At 33.2% G+C, this 20,147-nt stretch overlaps 1 protein-coding gene across 2 annotated transcripts in view; it reads left to right on the forward strand.

Moving 5' to 3' along the window:
- ZCCHC7 (zinc finger CCHC-type containing 7) overlaps positions 1–20,147 on the forward strand; it is a 237,990-nt gene that overhangs the window by 197,581 nt on the left and 20,262 nt on the right. For both annotated transcript variants that reach the window (XM_043891507.1, XM_043891506.1), the window contains exon 6: positions 8,505–8,540. In XM_043891507.1, the coding sequence (XP_043747442.1) occupies positions 8,505–8,540 (36 nt within the window). The remainder of the gene's footprint in view (positions 1–8,504; positions 8,541–20,147) is intronic.

A 20,147-nucleotide genomic window follows, 5' to 3' on the forward strand; every position in this document is an offset into this window, starting at 1 on the left:
GCCAAACTAGTCATCCTTTTTTTTTTCTTTACTAATAAATTGATTTTTCTTTTGATGTTCAGTTTATGAATATGTATAGATTTATGTAAACACCACCACAACTAGGATACAAAACAGTTTTACCACCCTGTAAAACTTCCTCATACTTTACAGCCACACCTTCCCCTCATTCTTAAATTCTGGCAACCGTTAATCTGTTCTCTATTACTATAGTTCTATGTTTTTGAGAATTTCATGTAAATGGAATTATACCATTGTAAACTTTGGAGACCAGCTTCTTTCACATAATATTTGAAGACTCATATGAGTTCTTACATGTATCAGTAGTTTGTTCCTCTGTAATGTTCCATTTTATGGATGTATTGTAGTTTGCTTATCCACTGAGGAACATTTGGATTATTTATAGCTATTGATTATCACATATAAAGCTGCAGGGAGCATTTGTGTACAGTCTTTGTGTGATCATGGTTTTCGGTTCTCTGGAGTTAATTTCCAGATGGAGATTGCAGATCATATGATAAGTGTGTACTTAACTTTATAAGAAACAGCTGTATTGTTTTCCAGAGTGTCTGTACAATTTTGCATTCCCACCAGAAAAATGAGGCTCTCGGCAAAATGAGAGTTCTAATTGCTCTCTATCCTCACCAGCATCTGTTATTGTTAGTATTTTTTATTTTGGCACTTTAATGGTTGGATAGTATCTATCTCACTGTGGTTTTAGTTTGCATTTGCTTAATGGCTAACAGTATTGAATATCCTTTCATATGCTTGTTTGTCATCCTTATATCATCTTTGATGAAGTGTCCAGATCCTTTCTCGACTTTTAATTAGAATTTCGAGGTTTTTTCCCAATATTTAGCTGCGTCTTTCACTGGAAATGTGACTTCTGTAAGGTTTCCCTCGTTTATGGCTTGTTTTTAATTCTCTTGACAGTTTTTTGGTTTTTTGCTTTTGTTTCTTTTTTTTTGTTTGTTTGTTTTTGTTTTTGTTTCTTGTTGTTTTGGCAGAGAAGAAGTTTTTAAATCTGGTGAGATCCAATTTATAAGTCTTTTCTTTTATGGGTCAGGCTTTTGGCACCATTTTCAAGAACTTGTTACCCAACTGCAGTTAAAAAAGTGTTCTCTTGTGTATTCTTCCAGACACCTTGTAGTTTCATGTCCTATATTCCAATCTATGATGCATTTTGAGTTCATGTTTGCATAGTGTGAGGTTTAGATCAAGGTTAATGTTTTTACATATGGGTAACCACTTGTTCCCTGTTTTTTGAATAGACTATTTTTTCTCCATTGAATTACTGTTGTATCTTTTTCAAAGATTCAGTGATCACATTTGTGTGAATTGGTTTCTGTACTCTGAACTCTGTTGCATTGCACTTACTTAGATATCTGTCCCATCACCAATACCACACTGTCCTGATTTCTCTATCTTTATAGTAAGTGTTAACGTCACATAATTTGATTCTTTAAGCTTTGTTCTTTTATGAATTTGCTGTAGCTATTCGAGTTCTTTTCCCTTTCCATTTAATTGTACAGTGAGTTGGCTATACTTACCAAAAAAATCTTGATGGAACCTTGGTCGATATTGTGTTCAATCTGTAAATCATTGTGGGGAGAATTGTGTCCACTATTTTGAGTCTTTCAATCCATGAACATGGTATATATACCTCACCATTTATTTAGATCTTCTACAGTTTCTCTTATCAGAGTTTTGTAGTTTTCCGTATATACAAATCCCCTCATATTTAGGTTTACCCCTAAATATTTCATCTTCTTGTAAATGGCATTGTTTTTTTATTTTAGTTTTAATTGTTATTGCTTGTATATAGAAAAAAATTTGGAGTGAAATATTCTGAAATGTTTGTGGTTATCTCAGGTGGTAATATTATAGGTGGTTTTTATTTTTGTTGATCTGTATTTTCTATTCTTGTAGTGAATATGCATTACTTTTATAATGTTTAATATTCTTTTATTTTTAAAAAAAATTTCTAAGACATAAAGCTAGTAGAGCTTCAGAAAACACTTTTGAACCTAAAGGGGATTACTTGTATACTTGACATGTCCTGGATGCTGTAAGATTCTTGGAAGAAGATGAAAACGAAATTTTCCTAGGAAATTTCTGTGAGAATCAGAGAACTAGAACTGAATGACAGGGCATAATTATAATCAAAAGAGTATAATGTGGTTGACTAAAGGTGAATTAGGATTACTTCAGTAGTTTTAAACAATTAAACAGGTATTTCTTTGTAGCTGTTATCTGTGATAGACTTTGTACAGTTGGTTTATAAGGAAAATCTAAATTTTCATTGTAAAATCATTTTACCTTTAATTTATCTCTTATTAATCTATTTTAAAACTTTTGGTGTCTACTAGTGAGCTTAAGGAAACAGGGTGGAATAGCGCCTTTGAGAACTAGTTTACGGTTATTCAGAACACAAGCACCAATACCAAAGGGGTAAGGAAATCAGCTTCTAGCAGTTATAATTAAAGAATGTCATCAACATAGAGTTTTAATTGTTTTGGGGGGATGTTGTGTTTATTTGCTTAAAAATGGAAGATCTGTTTGCCGAAAGTTACAGACAGAGTTAAGATGCTAGAGCGCAAGAAATAAAACTTCTGTCTTGTCTTGTGTATGTGGATTATAGGCTAGACAGGTTACCAAAATAGTAAGGATCTAGCCCTCTAAAGTTTCTCCTTCCTGATACCCACTTTCCTAGCCTTCAGGTGATAGATCTCTGGTTACTATAAGAAAGAAAGGCAAGAGGGAAAGACTAGTGAGGAAGCTGGGATTGTTATTATTGTTTAAACATTGTTGAAGAAAGGAATCAAGCAAGCTTGAGTAACCTGAAGAAAGTACGTCAGCTTCGAGACTGGTGTAAAGGAGTACTTTTGTTTTATACACTGATCAAAATATTTTACGGTTTTTTAGTTCCATAGCTTAACTATAAAATACAAGATCAGCTTTATCTGATCAAATAGTCTTTTCTGTGTATTTTCAAACAACTAAAAAATTACTGAGGAGACCTCAGTTGACTATAAAAATAAGTACTTGCTCATCATAGTAAATGGTCATTGATGTTTCTGGATTATTTTTTTTTCCTATAAAGGCTACAAGCAGCTAAATCCTAACAAAATATGCATTTTTTATTTGTCCTTCTGAAGTTTTTTTCTGTCTTTATCAACAGCTCAGTTAAACTGAGTTTCTGCTTTCTCTCAGATCTAGTCACATCCAAGAGTTGACCATTAGGCAATAGATTTCACTTACTTCAGGTACCTGATTGACGCCCATTTCCTCATGACCAACGTCGCATCAACAGTATGGAGAGTGCCGTTGACGTCACTGTAGCGACAGTGAACACAGCAGAGCGCCTGCCCTGTCAGGCGCTGTCCCAGAGGCTTTATGCTTCTCTTCTCGTCAACCGTTAGAGCAGCCCTCTGAAGAAGTCCTGTCATCCCCATTTTGTCAATGAGAAGACTGAGATACAGAAATGTTGTAACTTGCCTGCAATAGTAAATAATAGAGCCAGGATTTGAATTCTGTTTGGCCGTGGAGTCACTGATAACTAGCCACTACATTATCATGGTTCATTTTACTGGCTCTCATATTGTTTTCTTTTAGCTAAAACCTAGCAAGTATATATTATAAACATTATCAACTATTTGTAAAATTAAGTTATGTTAGTAGACTTAACATTCTAGTAGACTAGAATCTAGTAGACTAGAATCATAATCAAGAAGTCTCCAGAAAGATTTGTGATTCTCTGAGGTGAGTTTTTTAATGAAAATATACTTGCTTAAGGTAACACAATGTAACACATGTATTATTTATTTTTTGGTTGATTATTTTGATGTAACTCTATAAAATATAAATGTTATAATTTAAAATAAAGCTGAAATGTAATCTACTACTGACAAACTTGATGCCCTCATAACTGCACTTAAGTTAGGAGGAAAACATGAAAGAGAAATGTCTTTGAGGAAAAACTTAAGCTTGTCAGTTTCCCTGATGACAAAGGATTAAGAGTATAGGGATTGATTAAAATTTGACCTTGTATGGGAAGATGATTTTATGAAGTCTGGTTCGTTTTGGAGGTCGCTTAGAGATAGAGACCAATGCATGGCTTTCCATATTGACTGGTAAATTAAAAAAAAAATTGTATGGACTTTTTACACACTGCTGCATATATCTGTTGTATGGTTGTGACTCTTCATCATGAATGACAAATCTTTATATAATAATAATATAAAACTATTAAAATATATAAATATAAAGCTATTAAAATTTATCTTGAATTTTAATTGTATATTTCTATGATTTCAGACCTTGTAGCAATCTTTATGGAATTTTAATGACAGGCTAATGCCCAAGATATTCTCTTTAAAATATTCCACATAGAAAAAATTCTATTTCACATATATTCAGAGTATATATACAACAGGCTATATAAGTATTTTATGTTTCTGAGACATAGTGTATATACACAGTGACTACCAAAGTATGCAGACAATCAGATGACTTGATAGCTGTAATTATATGAAAAGCCTGCTGACAGAGCTCCAGAGTAGAAGGTTTTTTTTTTTTTAAATGTAGGCACCTAAAATTACATTAATGTGCCTGTGGGAAAGTTAAGATAGTGGTTGAGTTCAGAGGCTGGCGTGCTTTTCTTCTCATATCTTCTCATTCAGCAAATGTTAAAACTAAATTATTCTCTTTTGTTTATGTTATTTACCATCACTGAATATTGCTTGTTTGATTAAATCTTTTGTTTTGCTGCAGTGACTTGAGGGAGCCAGCCCTTAACAACAGAAGCTTTGACAAAGCACCAGAGGATTCTGTTAAAAAGTTGTGTTTCGTAATTGTAGTTGTCGTGTCAGAGCCTAACTGACTTGGAGCTGAAGGATTTTTGTGAGATGAGTGGCTGTGCCAGCAGGGACCCGAGTCTCCTGGGCTGGCCGCGCTCTCATTAAGATTTGCCGCTAGCGGTGGCGGTGTTCAGCATGTATGTGACGTGCATTCTGTTATTGTATGCTTGGCTTGTCAGCCTGCAGCTTTCTGACACTCACTTATGTCACTCTTTATTCAGAGAGGAAGAAGCTTTTGATAATTTGACAAGACAAGCTCTTAAACGATCTAGGTCATGGCCTTCACTGTCTGTGATTGTGAACATATTTCCTGAAAGCCCTGTCACTCATCACAGCTACATTTTCTCCCGGGGAGCCACAGGGCTGTCCTGGTCTCTTGTCAGCTCACACATTTTGGTTATTCATATACCAAATACAGTACTGGGGTTTTTTCTTCCCTTTTGCAAATGCTAGCATGTTAGTAAGGCTAATCCTTTCTCCTGTGCTGTGTTCCCAGCAGGGCTGCGTTCAAGGGCTCTCTCTAGTACAAGGCAGACAACTGGCCAAGGGGAGCTGAGGAGGAGGAAAGGCCGCTTAGCGCTGTTTTTGTGTTTGTTCATTGTTGTGGAAATATGAGAACTGGTGGCAAGGGCCTTGTCTATTGAGCACTTGAGTCTTGGTCTGCTGTCAGGGGCTGTTTAAGATTGAGTGTTTTATTTTCTTTGATGTTCACATTTGAGAATAGGGAAGTGGGAATTAAACAACAGATGCACTAAGCCGTTGTTCTAGTAAAACAATAATTAGCACCTGATAAAATTCAGTATGGGTCGAAATGCACAATATAAACTCTCAATTCATCTGGTGTGGCAAACTGTGTTGATTCATCTTTGAATTTTATGAATAATAACACTCAGTTATTCATGTATGGTTTATTATATAAAATACAATAGAGGGGAAAACTAGTTGGGTAAAAGTTGGCAAACAGTGTAGCACGTTGCTAAAACAGATGTACAAGTGCACTGTGTGTTTTCAGTTGTGGGGCTTGCGGAGGCCCTTCGGGTTGCCATCCGTCTAAGTGCCAGTGAGGTGAGATCACCAGGACAACCAACAAATAAACTGTGCTTTAATAGTTTGTTACATTTTCATCTTAGGTAAGTTCCACAGCAGACCAGTCATTCATTTTCTTTATTTTTTCTGGACTTTCTAGTTCATTCCATTAGCCTCTATATCTCTATACTTCATTGTAAATATTTTTAAATAAACATCTTAAAATGCTCCAGTTGTAATAGTAATCCTCTTGCTATGGAATTTACTTCATTTTATCTTAAATTTTCCATGCAATATATTGGGTTGGCCGAAAAGTTCATTTGGCTTTTTCCATATGCTGTTTTATGTGTATGCAGTATATGAATATGCATACTATGGCATTATAAAAAGAAAAGAAAAATACATACAGTAGCTTAGGAATGGTAAAAGAAGTTGAAGCTACAGCAAGCAAAAAACATTTACATTTTAAGAGTTCATTAATGAGACATAGTTAAATGTCATATATCTAGAATTAAAGGTACTTACTTTATAATGGCACCTGTTTTTAGGTAAAATATTTTTTACTTCTTTTACCCTTACCTGAAAATATATAGAAAATGTAAAATGGAACCATGTAAGGGAATGTTGAGTAAAAGTACTTGTGAGATAGTCAAGTAGGGTTTATAAAATTGTAACAGCATTGTCTAATGAAAGAAAAGAAGTTTCATGTCTCTTAGTACTAATTTTCTATATTAGGCATCATCTTCATATACAGTGCAATCAGATGATTGTTCAAAAACTCAGTAATTCTTTTATTACCAAATCGCTGCAACACAAAAAAAGGTCACATGATAGAGTGGCATTCTGCCAGAGTATGACAACTCAGTGATTGCGATTTTTCAACCGTATTATTCTGAGGACATTGTGGTAATCAAGAACTATCCATAACTAATGTATAAATAACTACTTGCTTATCTCTACAGTAATCCAACTCAAATTATATATACATAGCAAAAAGCTTATGATAGAAGGTAGGAAATGAATATTTAAGGGTATCTTTTACATTAGATCTTTGTGTGTAAATATGTTTATAAAAAATACATGTGTACATATACACACACATCTGTAAGAACTTTTGTATCCTACAAGTTTGCATCTGTTGTTTGGTACCTAACAGAATCTTTGCCTTCTGAAGCTACTTTTTACTTTCTAATAATAGTTTCCTTTTGATCAGTGTTGTTCATCCAGAGATTACTGTATATAAGTGGCTTTTTTAGTCAGACACCTTAGTTTACATGAATATGACATTTAAATTGGAAAGCTGACCAGTAAGTAGTCTAATTTGCACACCTTTCTTTAGAAAATTCCATTGGATAGATAAGCTGAAGATAGATAATGGATAAAATTTTCAGCATGTTTGGAACATACCTACTTTTATCACTAATGGTATCATCAGTAGAGATTTTGCCATTCAAAAGTTATTTTCTGAATTATTGCCATGTCCATAATATTTTAGATTGTTTGAATCATCTTTGTTACTTTTATCACTACCCTGAAAAATAAAGAGGAATGACAAATTAAATAAAGAATTGTTTCAAAGATTATAAAGGTTTAAAAAAGATATAACTCACTCTTAATTTGATGTATGCATATGTGTATGTATGTATATATGTTTGTGTATATATGCTTTTTAAACAAAAGCTATAAATTCACATCCACTTTAAGGATTGCCATTTACTTAGCTTGGTAGTTTAATTTGATAAAATCATTGCTATATTATAGTTATTATTGAAAATATTTTTTGTCATCAACAGTTCTTTTTCTGAGACAATAGTAAACTGATCAACTATTCCTGAAGAACTTGGAAGATGTGTCTCTTTCACAGAGCCGTAATTTAAGCATAAGGAAAGACCTACATGTGTGTCCACAAGGAGGTGTCTCCTGACTGGTTTTTGTTGCTGTTGCTTTGTTTGTTTTTTTGTTACCTATTCTGGTTTCAGTAAATCACTCTTTTACAAAATTATTGTGGTTTTATTGGATTTTTTATGTTCTATCTCTATAAATGTAACAGTGGAGAAGACTTGACTTTTATGGGCAAAGGTATAGAGCATAGATTCTTAAAGCTGTCTTTTGTTTTGCTTTTTTAGTTCTTTTTTATGTATTTCATAGAATGTAGCAAGTGATTAGGTAAAACATCAGAAATGTGTAACTACAGTGAAGTCTTCTTAAAAGTAGTTGTTATTAAATTGTTTTCTATCATACTACCAGGGTTCAAAATGTTCTTTTAAAAGGTGTACTTGGTGAGTCTTATTGATTTTGAACACTGCTGTTCATTTATCACTTTAACTGAGTTATGGCTCTTAATCACATCTTAGTGCCCCAAACTTCTAACCTAAAAAGAAAAAAAGAGAGAGAAAACTTTGTTACTGGCTTTCTGACAATGGCAGGGAGTGTGTTAAACCAGTGTAAAATTCAATTAAACTGTCTAGCCAGGTTTTTGGAGCTGAAATGCAGACCCTTTCTGTTAAGCTTCTTATTTTCCTGTGACCGACACCGGTGGATGCTGGGTTATGCCAAAACCAACAGGCTGTAAAGGACCTTGTTTCATGCTCGCAGCTGATCAATATTTTTATTTTCCAGGCTTGCCCAGAAATCTGGAGGCAGTATCACCTAACGGTGAGTAGAAACACCTTTTTTATTTTCCCCAAGACCTAGCCTATTTACCCTTCTCTGAACTGCTGACCATAAAATATAGACAAGCGTCTTCTGCTGGAAGATAATAAACATCTGAAGCATTTTTGCGCTGAGAAGCAATAATACACTTCTTCTCTTCTCCCCTGCCCACTACTCTGTCGTTTATCTTCCAGTTCTTGAAAGATTTTGATTGTTTTTTATTACTCACATCATTTAATGATTACATCATGGTATTTCTCAGTTTTCCTAGATGACATTCATTAAAGGGGAAAAGTATGCTAGGAGCAAAAAAGAACAGTAGTAATCCAGCAATCCACTGTCTTTAAAATGTTGTATTATCTACAGTCCACAAGCATACTATCCACACTATGTTCCATTATAATTTTTCTGGCTTTACTGAAAGCTTTACACGTATGTCTTAGTGCAGCTAGAAAAAACTTAGTGTATCTTTCACATAGAACAATTCAGCTGTCATATCCTTAAGCCCTTCTTGACTTATTCAAAATGTACAAATATCTTCTTCATACCATTCAAGTTATTTAATTCTTTCGTTTCCTTTTACTATGATTTTAGGCCAAGTAGAAGCAGAAAACAAATTCTGCTGTGGAATCAAATTGACTAAGGCTCAATATTATGAAGTCAGTTTATTTTTAATATTTAGCTTAAATAATTTCAGTAATTCACCATGAACCTGCTAGTCATTTCTTTTAATATATTAAATATGTTGTGCTGAGCAAGAGACAACAATAAAAATTACTCTTGTACTTATACAGTTATGCAGTATATTTAAAAGCAGTTCTTTAAAGTTTAACTTACTAAGAAAAGTTTTTTGTTTGTAGGAGGACATAGTAAAATAGGAACGGCACAGTTTTTACAAAGCATGTCTTCTTTCTGCTCTCCTCTTAGGAAGTAAAAACAAACCAATGAGTCGACTAGACTCTCCGTGTGCCTGTTACAGGCCCCAGAAGTCATCAGGTGGTTTGTGTTCACACTCCGTTATCACTGTTTACTTTGTTCAGAGGTTCTTGGTAGAAAGCTGTAATTCCTCTACTATCCTCATTCCCAAATTGGGTTTTGTTAAAATTCTTTAGTGTTATCCCCTACTCAAAAATAAATAAATACACGCACATGTGAGTGAGCACGGGCACACACACATATACACACGTTACACATATATGTTACAGATATAATGCATATAAATACATTATGTTTGTGTATAGGTAGCAGTTTTTTTATCCTAACACATGGTGAAATTCTTAACCTAAACTTAATTGGAATCGAGTCATGTATTATACTTTTCACTCTTTGGAACTGTATAGCAAGTTTTTCATCAGCATTTTATTAAGTAATAGCCGAATGTATATGACATTGCATTAATTTTGTTTTCCTGTAAGTTAGAGAATTCCAGTCTTGAAAACTTGAAGTGTAGGAAATACTATTTTAAAATTATTCTTTTCATTATTTGCACCTGTATTTTTTTTAATATAACTATCATAGAAGGATAGAAAACAGTGTTTGGTATAACAGATATTTTAAGGTTTGTTTAACATTGTAGCTTTTGAGAAACATAAATTGTAAAAGGAATAGTTAAAAAAAAGTAAAAACAAAATGAATTTGCCTTTGGAAAAATCACAGTATATTCTCTCTGTAGGTTTAACAAAATCATTTTGAAAACTTTGTCTTAAATCTGGAATCATGATTAATTTTTCAAAATAATATTGAAATAACTATCACAATTCTTAATTATCAAATTTCAATTAATAAGTAATTAAGTGTTAGTTTCCTGTGCAAGTATAAATGCAAAACAAGTATATTTATAATCATGTACATCAATCCAGCTAAAATAAAATAGCTAAAATAATTATGCATATAGGCAATATCCTAATGTGTGCAATTAAGCAATATGTAATCTTGAATAAAAAGCAAGATGCATGATGAGTTTAGTCATCTTCAGCTCTTTTACTAGGCGATGGACTGCCATCTATTGACTCATAGTAGCCCTCACACATGAAGGTGGCATCAGTCAGGGCAGTGACCAACTGATGAAGCCCAGGTTAGAACTGCTATTATACAGCCATTTAAGCTAATCTTCTTAAAATTGGATATTTTACACGTAATCGTTAACTAACTTCTTTTTCTAACCAAAACATGCCCATTTCTTATTCAGAATAAACGATGCTTTCTCTTTTGAAGGAAGAAGTGGATTTGTATATCTAGTTTAGAAATGTTTACGTTTGAGAAGTTTTTGATTGCATGTATCTGACTGCCAGTCAGTGAGGACAGAAGGACATTTACAAACCTAAAGTTTAACTACTACAATTTAAGATCTATCCAGGAATCACTTTCTTTAAAAAATAAACAAAAAACTGTAGGTTAAACATAGTTTTATTTCTCAAACACCTAGGAAAGAGGGTAGAGTTGACTGGCTTGAGTAAGCCCGTGAGTCACATCTGAAATTCCTTAAAACACGTTGTGAAATAAGAAAGTTAAAGAAACATTCACTATTTTCAGTGATTTCATGAGAGGTCAAATAAAGTCTCCTTTACAACTTATATCTGAATAGTAGCTTTTTAACCAGACTTGACTAGACTCACTGTATTAATAAAGAAAAAAGAAAAAGACCATCATCCTGAAGGGCGCATCCTGATAAAACTCTGGCACTACATATATTTACGTATATAAATCCATATTATGACAAATATTTGGCCATGTCATTTTTCTTTATATATTTATTTAGTGGCTATAAAATTATATCATAATTTAATGACTTTAGACTATCAATTTGTAGATCTGCATGGGAAAAAGAAAAATATATTGTTTTTATTTAGCAGTTAAATAATTTTTCTGAATAGTTTATGTATTTACCTCCTTCAAAAAATGTAAAGTTTTTTAAATCTTCAATAATATAGCACTGTTCTTGTGTTTTAATTTCTGTAATATTTTCAGATTTTGGTAAAGCCTAACTTTGAATATTCTTTTTCATCTTTCAGATAACTCATTCTAGATTTTAAAAATTTTCCTCTTTAACTATTCAAGAAGGAAAGTCCCTTCCCCCATCCCCTGTCATTTCTAGTCTCATTTATATTAAAAATCCCAGGCCAAAATGGCCACCAACAGAGTTTTACAACCAACAGAATTTTTAACTAGTAGAGGCTACAATTTGACATGTTTTGGACATTTTGTTAATCTTGTTTTTAATCTACTTACTTTAAAAAGTAACCAGGAGTTTGCTATTTGGGGGGCAGATGTATTAAGAACCAAAAAGGACAATACATCTTTTATGTTTAATTTTGTGCTTGGATTTCTTTGTGTGCATTGTTAAAATGTGTTACAACCTACTACCTTTTATTATAACTAAAAGTTTAAACAGGAAGCAAATGTGACCTTTATGAAAGAATTAAGTTTTGAGTGTTTCTTTATATATAATGTTTGGAATACCTAGAATTCAAAAAGCAGAATACTTGCTCTCAGGGACATGAACAGAAAGGAATAGCTTCTCTGTCTTTCTTTCTAGTCTAGGAAAGGCTTGTGACCTGCGTTTACTAGTAATTAATAGTAGTCTTACCTGAACTAATTAAATGCCAGAGTGTATCTTATGGACCATCACTAACAATATCATTTCATCTTGCCACTTAGTTTTCTCTCCTGACTTGAAAACATCAATTTAGAAATGCATTCTTTGGATTTTCACAATATGGAAATGGGGGTTTGAATGTTACTCTCTAAAACATTCTCTGCCATACATTGAATAGGCAACCCTAAATGCCAACAGATTTAAATTTAACTTTAGAACTTTGTTTTATAGTCCAGAAGGAAGGACCAAGAAAGTGGAATTTCATTATGAGGCAACAACTATACAAAGGCATTTATCCTGGAATTCTGATATCAGTTAGGGTGGGTGACGATTTTCTACCTGGCTAATATTAAAATGGAATATATTTTAATTAACTTAAAATGTGAAAAAATGAAGAGTTAAAAGAGTTTCAAAAAGTCAACCTCAAGCCAAAACCTTTTCTTTTCATGGACGAAAATCTCTCTCCCTCTTTTTCTCTTTCTCTCTCTTCATTGACTATATATTGGGAATCCTAAATCTCCTAATGAGAGCTTCTTGGCTACATAAACAGAACTGTAAAACCCACAAGAACCCCATCCACACAGCGGATATCAAGTGCTAGGACTTTGATTTTTCTTCTGTGTGTGTCTAAGGAAATAGAACTGGTTACATATTGTGTTTTAAAATGTCAGATACCTCCAAACAGAGTGAGAACTAAGCCTCACTCTATTTTAGAATTATTTAAGTCACCTTTTTCTTTATACTTTTTTTTGAAGCCTGGCATACAAATTATCACAAACTAAGACTTTGTAAATTCATTTTGGAGGCCCTTATTTTGGTCTTTCAGTTCACTCTGCCAGCTTCCTCAAGAACTGGGAATACTCCTCTTTAAATTGTAGGGCTTTTTCCTCTATGTCTTGAATCACTATGGTTAAGTGTTGTTATTAAGATACTACATCTCTGTAAAATTTTTCGGAGTTTCCATTTTTATTAAAATGCCCTTAATACTAGAACACTACCATAAATGCTCTGAGGATTCAGATATACATGACTGTTTTGTAGTACCTCAGGGCCATCTTTCCTTTGTAGTACTAGAAAATAAATCATGCTGATTTCTCTTTCAGGTTACTTTGGTGTCTGAATTAAAAGAGTTTTCTGAATAAGCATTGATGACTTGTTTTCTAATATTCCATTTTGATAGCAGAGATAGAAAATACATTAGTACAGTGACCAAAATTTTTAAAGATTTTTTTCAAATGGAAAATTTATGTGAGTACTTTAATATATACTTAAACACTCACCTGTTCTTAAAGAATTTAGTGTCACCATTTTGCTAATAATTTTTTAGTTCAATCTAACCATGTTTTGAATTTAGTATAAAAGATAATTACTACATTTACAGAATAGGTCAACTGATTTTTTTCACTAGCATGTTGGACCACATTTGCTAGAACTTATCATTGGAAGCAATTGGAAAATGCAATTTCAAAGCAAATGAAACCTGGAATTATCAATCTCAATAAATGAGATTCATTTAAAAATAAATACAATTTGCCAAATCATCAAAAAGCAATTTTCGAAAGCTTCTGTAATAGGAAGGGGGGAAAAGGTGAGTGTTGTGAATTATAAATGCATATGTTATTTTTACTCTCACAGTGTTTCCTCAGACCTTTAGACATTGTATATATACAAACTTATTTTTGAATTTGAGTAGAATAAATTATTTAGATTTGAATATAGTTTATTTCTATTTACTGAAGCACATGAGAGAGCCTTCATATTTTTATTTTGTCAAAGGAATATTGAGGTGTCATCTCCTTCAGTGAGAATGCCCAACTTACTGGATTTCCAGTATTTTAATACAAAAATTAGTTTGTTTTAAATGGGGACTCAATATGGCATATTTTGAGTAGTTTTAATATGTTTAAATAATATCAAGTGCTTTATGAAAATAATTCTAATGTAGATTTAAATGTTTCAGAAGAAATGAGAAGTATGCAGCATTCACACAATTTAGAAAAGATTCTTGATAAACATTTTGTCTAGGAAACAGCTGTGTTTTGGTCATTTTCTAAATATCTTTAATGTCCTAATAACCCATTATTGTGATTTCTGGTTTTTTTTAGGTAGTGCATGTTGCTAATAATAAGCTAATTGAATCTTAAGCTTTATTATAAACTTCCTGTCTTCAACTGACAAAAAAAATCCCTGTGCTGTTTGTATGCCCCTTAGTGGCTGGGAGCAAAGTCTATTACATTTAAGACATACATTTACTATATGGGCTTCAAGTTTTACTTCCATTTTAGAATTTTAAAGAAATACCTGTTGTGGTTTATATTTTCTTACCTGTTAGTAAATGTTTCTCCTAAAGATGACAGAAACATGGAAAATTACATTTGGGCATTTTGTTACTCTTTTTTTCTTTTCCTTAGTGTGTTCACCTTTATACTTACAAAGGAATTATAGTTAGTCGTTATAGGGGCAATTTCTTCTTGATACTTAAATTTTGTTGCAATTAAATCTCAATTTCTAAGTATTTATAATTTTAGCATGTATAACATTTTTAAAATATTTTCTTTCTTCTCCTTAAAAAACATAACATCATTTGTATAATCCCAAAGAAAACTACATTGTGTTTTCCTTTGAAGCTCTACACTTTGAAATACTGTTTCAAATATGACAAAAGTCAATGTAAGCTGAGATCCTGAGAATTTTAAGATTCATGAAGTTTAATACTGCACAATAATACCTAGCTGTATAATAAATTAGAATTTAAAAATCTGAAATGTTGAATGCCTATTCTTTGTCATGTTAAATACACATAAAGAGTATAGAATTATTAGGTAGGACAGTTTTAGCATATTCGAGTGATTATTATTCATATGTGCTTTGAACGGGTGGTTCATGCATTCCTTAAATATATTCCAGGTGATTGAGCTTATGGTGATCTCTGAACATTTCAATGCAAGAATAAAAGTATACTGGACCAGTTGATATTTGTAGTAGGCATTCCTTTTAGTAGTCATGCATGTGAATGACATGGTAGATTACAATAATTCCCAACAGGTCTTAAGTATTCAGGAATCGATTATTCACAATCATGATCAACTATAACCTTTAAATGTTTTGTTCAGTCATTTGACTAATCTTCAGGAGAAGGCTCCTGAAAGAACCCCTTGACTTATTGATATGAATAATCTCTCTCAATTAGTGTTATATTTTCTGTTAAGATATAAAATACAGTTGTAAACTTAGGTTGAATTAAGTTTAAGATTCTAAAAGCAAAATCTCTTAAATTACTATAAGTTAATGGATTGTTGATAAACCCAGATTTTAGACTTTGAATTCATTTGCCATTTGATCCCCACATACCAGAAAGTCATGAGAGTTACATTTTTGTACGTTTGCAGATATTTTCTTCTAGTTGTCTTGAGTTCAGCAGTGGTCCTCCAAGACCAACAACTCTGGTTTTTTAGAAATATCTAAATTATTACATGAAGAAAAATGCTACATGTTTATAGGACAGTTGAGCAAAAATATTTTTTTAATATCTTTGGAATTAAAATAGATCTCCCCCTTAATTATACCAATACACTGGTAGATCACATTTGAAAAACAAGAATTATTCACTAAGAATGTTCAGAAATCCATATTAGCTTGTAAAAAGGATTCAGTGTGTAAATCAATTGTTAATAAAGCTGTCCCAGTATTTTAATTCCTCTTTTTGAAAATTCATACAGAATTAACTGTTAAATAGATTTTAAGGTCACCTTTATAATTTTGTAGTATATTGATGTCTATAAATACCAGTTTTACATAAGTATTGTTCCTTTATATGTATTTGTGGATTATCCCACATTTCTTTTCAGTTTAAGGGAACTAAATTTTGGATTGTTCCTTTACTGTGTTTATACAATAAAATCTTAATTCCCTCATTCTTAAATCACTCACATTTCATTTATTTGTTTTTATACCATACTCCTTCTCACATATTAAAGTCTTTAGGAAAATGTGCTGTAAAATTGGGTTGAAAGGGCAGGCTTATTTCTGAGGAAATTACTAGGAAATGTTTTAATTGTAGTATAGGGGAAAGAATGCCAGCTTTGGGATCAGCCTTTGGTTTAAATTATGACTCTTTCATTTACTAGCTGTGCAAACCTAGTTAAAACATTTCCCTTTTGAGATCCTCCGTTTCTTCATCTGAAAAATGGGTATAAAGCCTTCTAGGGTTGTTATAAGTATGCTGTGAAATAATAAATGTAAAGTACTTAGCACAGTACCTAACACACAGCCTGTGTTCAGCCCTCTGTGAGCTCCAGTACAGCCATCCCACAGATGGCTCACTCCTGTAGAGACAGAACACTCGACTAGTATCCCAAACTCAGGTTATGTATTTTAAAGTCTTTTATTTGCCTAAGATGAGATCCATAATGATGCTTTTCATGTCTGTCCCCTAAAAATGTTTCCTCCTTAGAGCTGTTGAGATGAAATCCCCATAAGCAGTTTCTTTTCTTAAAATTATTTACTCAGTTTTCATTTTCTAGTTATTTATGCTCATTTTCTTTCTAGAAATATAGGTGAGTAACTTTTAATTAAATATAGCAAACAAATTATTTTCTTAATTTGATTTGCCTAAAAATCATTATAAAGACTTTTTAAGAGTAGATCACAAACATATTTACTCCCTCTCCTAGTGAAAATGATGATATAGAATGTGTACCATTATAAAGATAAAATGATATCATTTGGAAAAAACATTGTTAATAAATGTATAATTCTTAAGTGGTAACTTCATTGTCATCTGAATATAGTTATCTCTCATAAGCAATTATAATACTTTCTATCAAAGCTAGAGAGTTTATGTTAATCAGATAAAAAATGAAGGCGAGATAGCATATCAGTTTTTTGCCCTTCAGGTAAAATTGCTTCCTGTGCCTTCATATGACTGATACCAGAAACCAGCCCGATTTCACAGCAAAATGTTGAGTTGTAAGAGCTTGGTCAGTTGTTTTGAAGACTCCCACCCATATTCTCATATGGGTCCAGCAGAAAAGACAACAAAAAATTAAACACTTCTCAATGGATGTGATTGATAGTCTTTCAAAAAGCATTCCTATTCCATATTATTTACTTTAGGAAAAGCAGGAGCTAAGATGGAGCATGTTGTAAAAGCATTACTTCCCCCCTTTAAGTAGGTACTTACTGCTGTGGAATTCTCTACCTTTGTGGCTGGTGGCTAAGAGTATTTCAGTAGGATAAGCATGGGTGGGCTATCAGCAGGGGGAGAAGTATGTGTTGTAAGTCATGTGAAGTTATGACAAAAATGAGAGTCTCGGGGCTTATTTGGATCCCCTGTGTATTAGCTAATAAATATAATAAAGCTATGGTTCTGTTATTCTACAGTTTTTCAGTGGGATAGTTTATGTGCAATTATATGCAAAATATATAGGCAGATTTGAATATGTTAAGCACTGCATGTGGTTGGAAGATGTATATTAATGTGGTTTCTGTGTTTTATAGTCTACCCCAGTAAACATCCACATAAAATATCAATAGATTCACACATGCATGTGTTGTTCTCTTTCCCTTTCCCCCCACATCCTGTCTCCACGCCCTCCTCATCCCTCCACCCTTCATCAAAGCTTGTGGTCCTTTTCCATCCGTGTACTAAAAGGTTCTTTGTAAAGCAGGCCATTTGTCCATCATTGTTTGGGGTCCAAACAGTGGTAAGATACCCTGTCACCGATCCCGCGTGCTATGAATGGCAGCTCCTCTCCGGACAATTGGCGGAGGGGCCGAGAAATATTCCTGAGAGGATTATTTAACCTTTCAATTTAGAGGGCACAAAGCCTAGCTGATTAATGAACTTTCTGATGGGCGCTGATAAGCGGATCTATTTCTTTATTTCCCCTAAAAGTGATTCCTTCTCCTGTCCATATTACTATAATCTTAAACATAAAATGTGGCAAATAGATTAAAAAACAGCACTAAAGAGTTTATCTGGCTGGCAAACTGAAGGAGCTAAATTAAAATTGGTAATGACCGCAGTGGCTGAGCCTCATACATGGTTTTTAAATGCACTGCGTATTTTGAAGAGACTTATTCTCCAGCACGACTGGTAATGACTGCTCTCGGTGCACAGTCTGGGGCTGGCTTCTGCTATCCCCACCCCCTCCCACCCCCCACCCCCCAAAAAAATGAGTTGTGTTATCTGGATGGCTGCAGACACATACGCATCCCCCTTTCTCACTGCATGGGCAGACAAGGTCGATAGCATTACAAGGTATTTGTGGCAGTGCTTGTTTCAGTTTTCAGAGCTGCCAGTTTCCAGGCGGATTTGAATTACAAAAGAAGAAGCTGGCATGAAAATTGAAAGGTTTTATCGGCTGGTCTGAAGCCTCATAGCACATTGCTTATTTATGCAGTCCATTTGCACCAGGAAATATAAAAAGGAAATACATTTTTAAAATAAGGCCATAAAGACCCAGATATGTTTAAGATGGCAAATAAAATATAGATACCTATAATATCTTTCCGGGAAACGATTTTCACTTAATGTTGCACATTACTTCAGAAGAGCATTTATGTTGCTGTCATAAATTTGCGCGTTTGTGTCACTATGTAGGTAGTCTCTGGGGATTAAGAAGGAAGCCTTTGCTAACTTACTTTAAAATTAAAATAGACGGAGGGATAGCTCTGCAGTTTGAGAGCTACATTGGAAATATTTAAATAGGGTGGTAAATTAAACTTAAACTAACATTTTTGCATTCCATGTAAAATTAGCTATGGCCCAGTGAATAAATGCCACTACCTTTGGAGAAAATTGGGATGCTTTTTAAGCCATGAAGATTTGGAGCATTCAGAGGGTAAATTACTGTGATCCTTACTGTCTTGCATATGTTCATTGTTCTCTGCTTACTGAGGTTTTCTTTTTTGTTGTTGGTTTTTTTGTGGGGAGGTCAAGTAGGGTAGAATGTCATTTACAAAAGGAAAAACCATAAATTAATGAATTTAATAGCTCCTTATAAAACTTACGCTTCATTCATTTTAGTCTTCAAATATATTGTCTTAGATTTTGCCTAACATTGTGAATATATTGTCTGGTTGGGAGTTATACCAACTGTCTACCTCAATCCTTATTACTGTAGCGTAGTTTTGACTTGAAAAAGATACAGCCATGCAATCCCTTACACTGTAGGGTACATAAAATGAAGATATAAGTATACAAACATACAGTACTTCAAGGACTTGAATACTTAATAGTCTTGCCACACTGGTTATTTGCAGCCTTCAACCCATTGGCTTATAAAACTTAAGAGTATCCAAAAGAGGGGTAGGGAGGAAGTTATGTGTACATAGGAAATTTCAAATCAAATTTCAAATCAGAATAAAGCAACACACTTTATTTGCTGCAGTTCAAATGAACCCTGTTTTAGAATTCATCTTCCAATAAAGCAAATTGCTCTATTATTCTCCGCTTAACCATGAGAGATGCGATTTTTTTTTTTTTTTTTTTTTTGCAATTTTCATTTTCACCAGTGTCTGGTACCTTTCTCATGTTTTCATGACCTGGACTAATTACTTCATGTAGTTTTTTTTTAACAGAGAAAATATCAAAAGCATACACGTCTGCTGCATGCTAATGATGTGTGCTGTACATTTTTTCATGAATTTTCATAAGGATTTTTTCTACGTAGCATGTGTGACTTAATGATGTAATCACCCGATAGACTAGAAAATGCTCCAAAGGAGACGTTACGGTCTGTTGTGTACATAATACATGTTTCAAAAATCTGCCTAATTAAGGAATTACTCGATGGATTGGGAGTCTGTTGGGTACATGACATAGTTTTTTTAACACAGAGAAAATACAGGTATGTCATTATATATGGTGCTTTTAATGGAATTTTTAGGATATAAGGGAAATTAATGGCAATGTCTGCTGGAATACAATTGAATTCTTTTTTTTCACTGAGGAAAAACAAAGCTTAAAAATCTTCATGAAGGAAGCTTTGTTTTAAAATAATTTCAAAGCC

The sequence above is a fragment of the Cervus elaphus genome, chromosome 29 (assembly GCF_910594005.1).
Source record: "Cervus elaphus chromosome 29, mCerEla1.1, whole genome shotgun sequence".
NCBI lineage: Eukaryota > Metazoa > Chordata > Mammalia > Artiodactyla > Cervidae > Cervus > Cervus elaphus.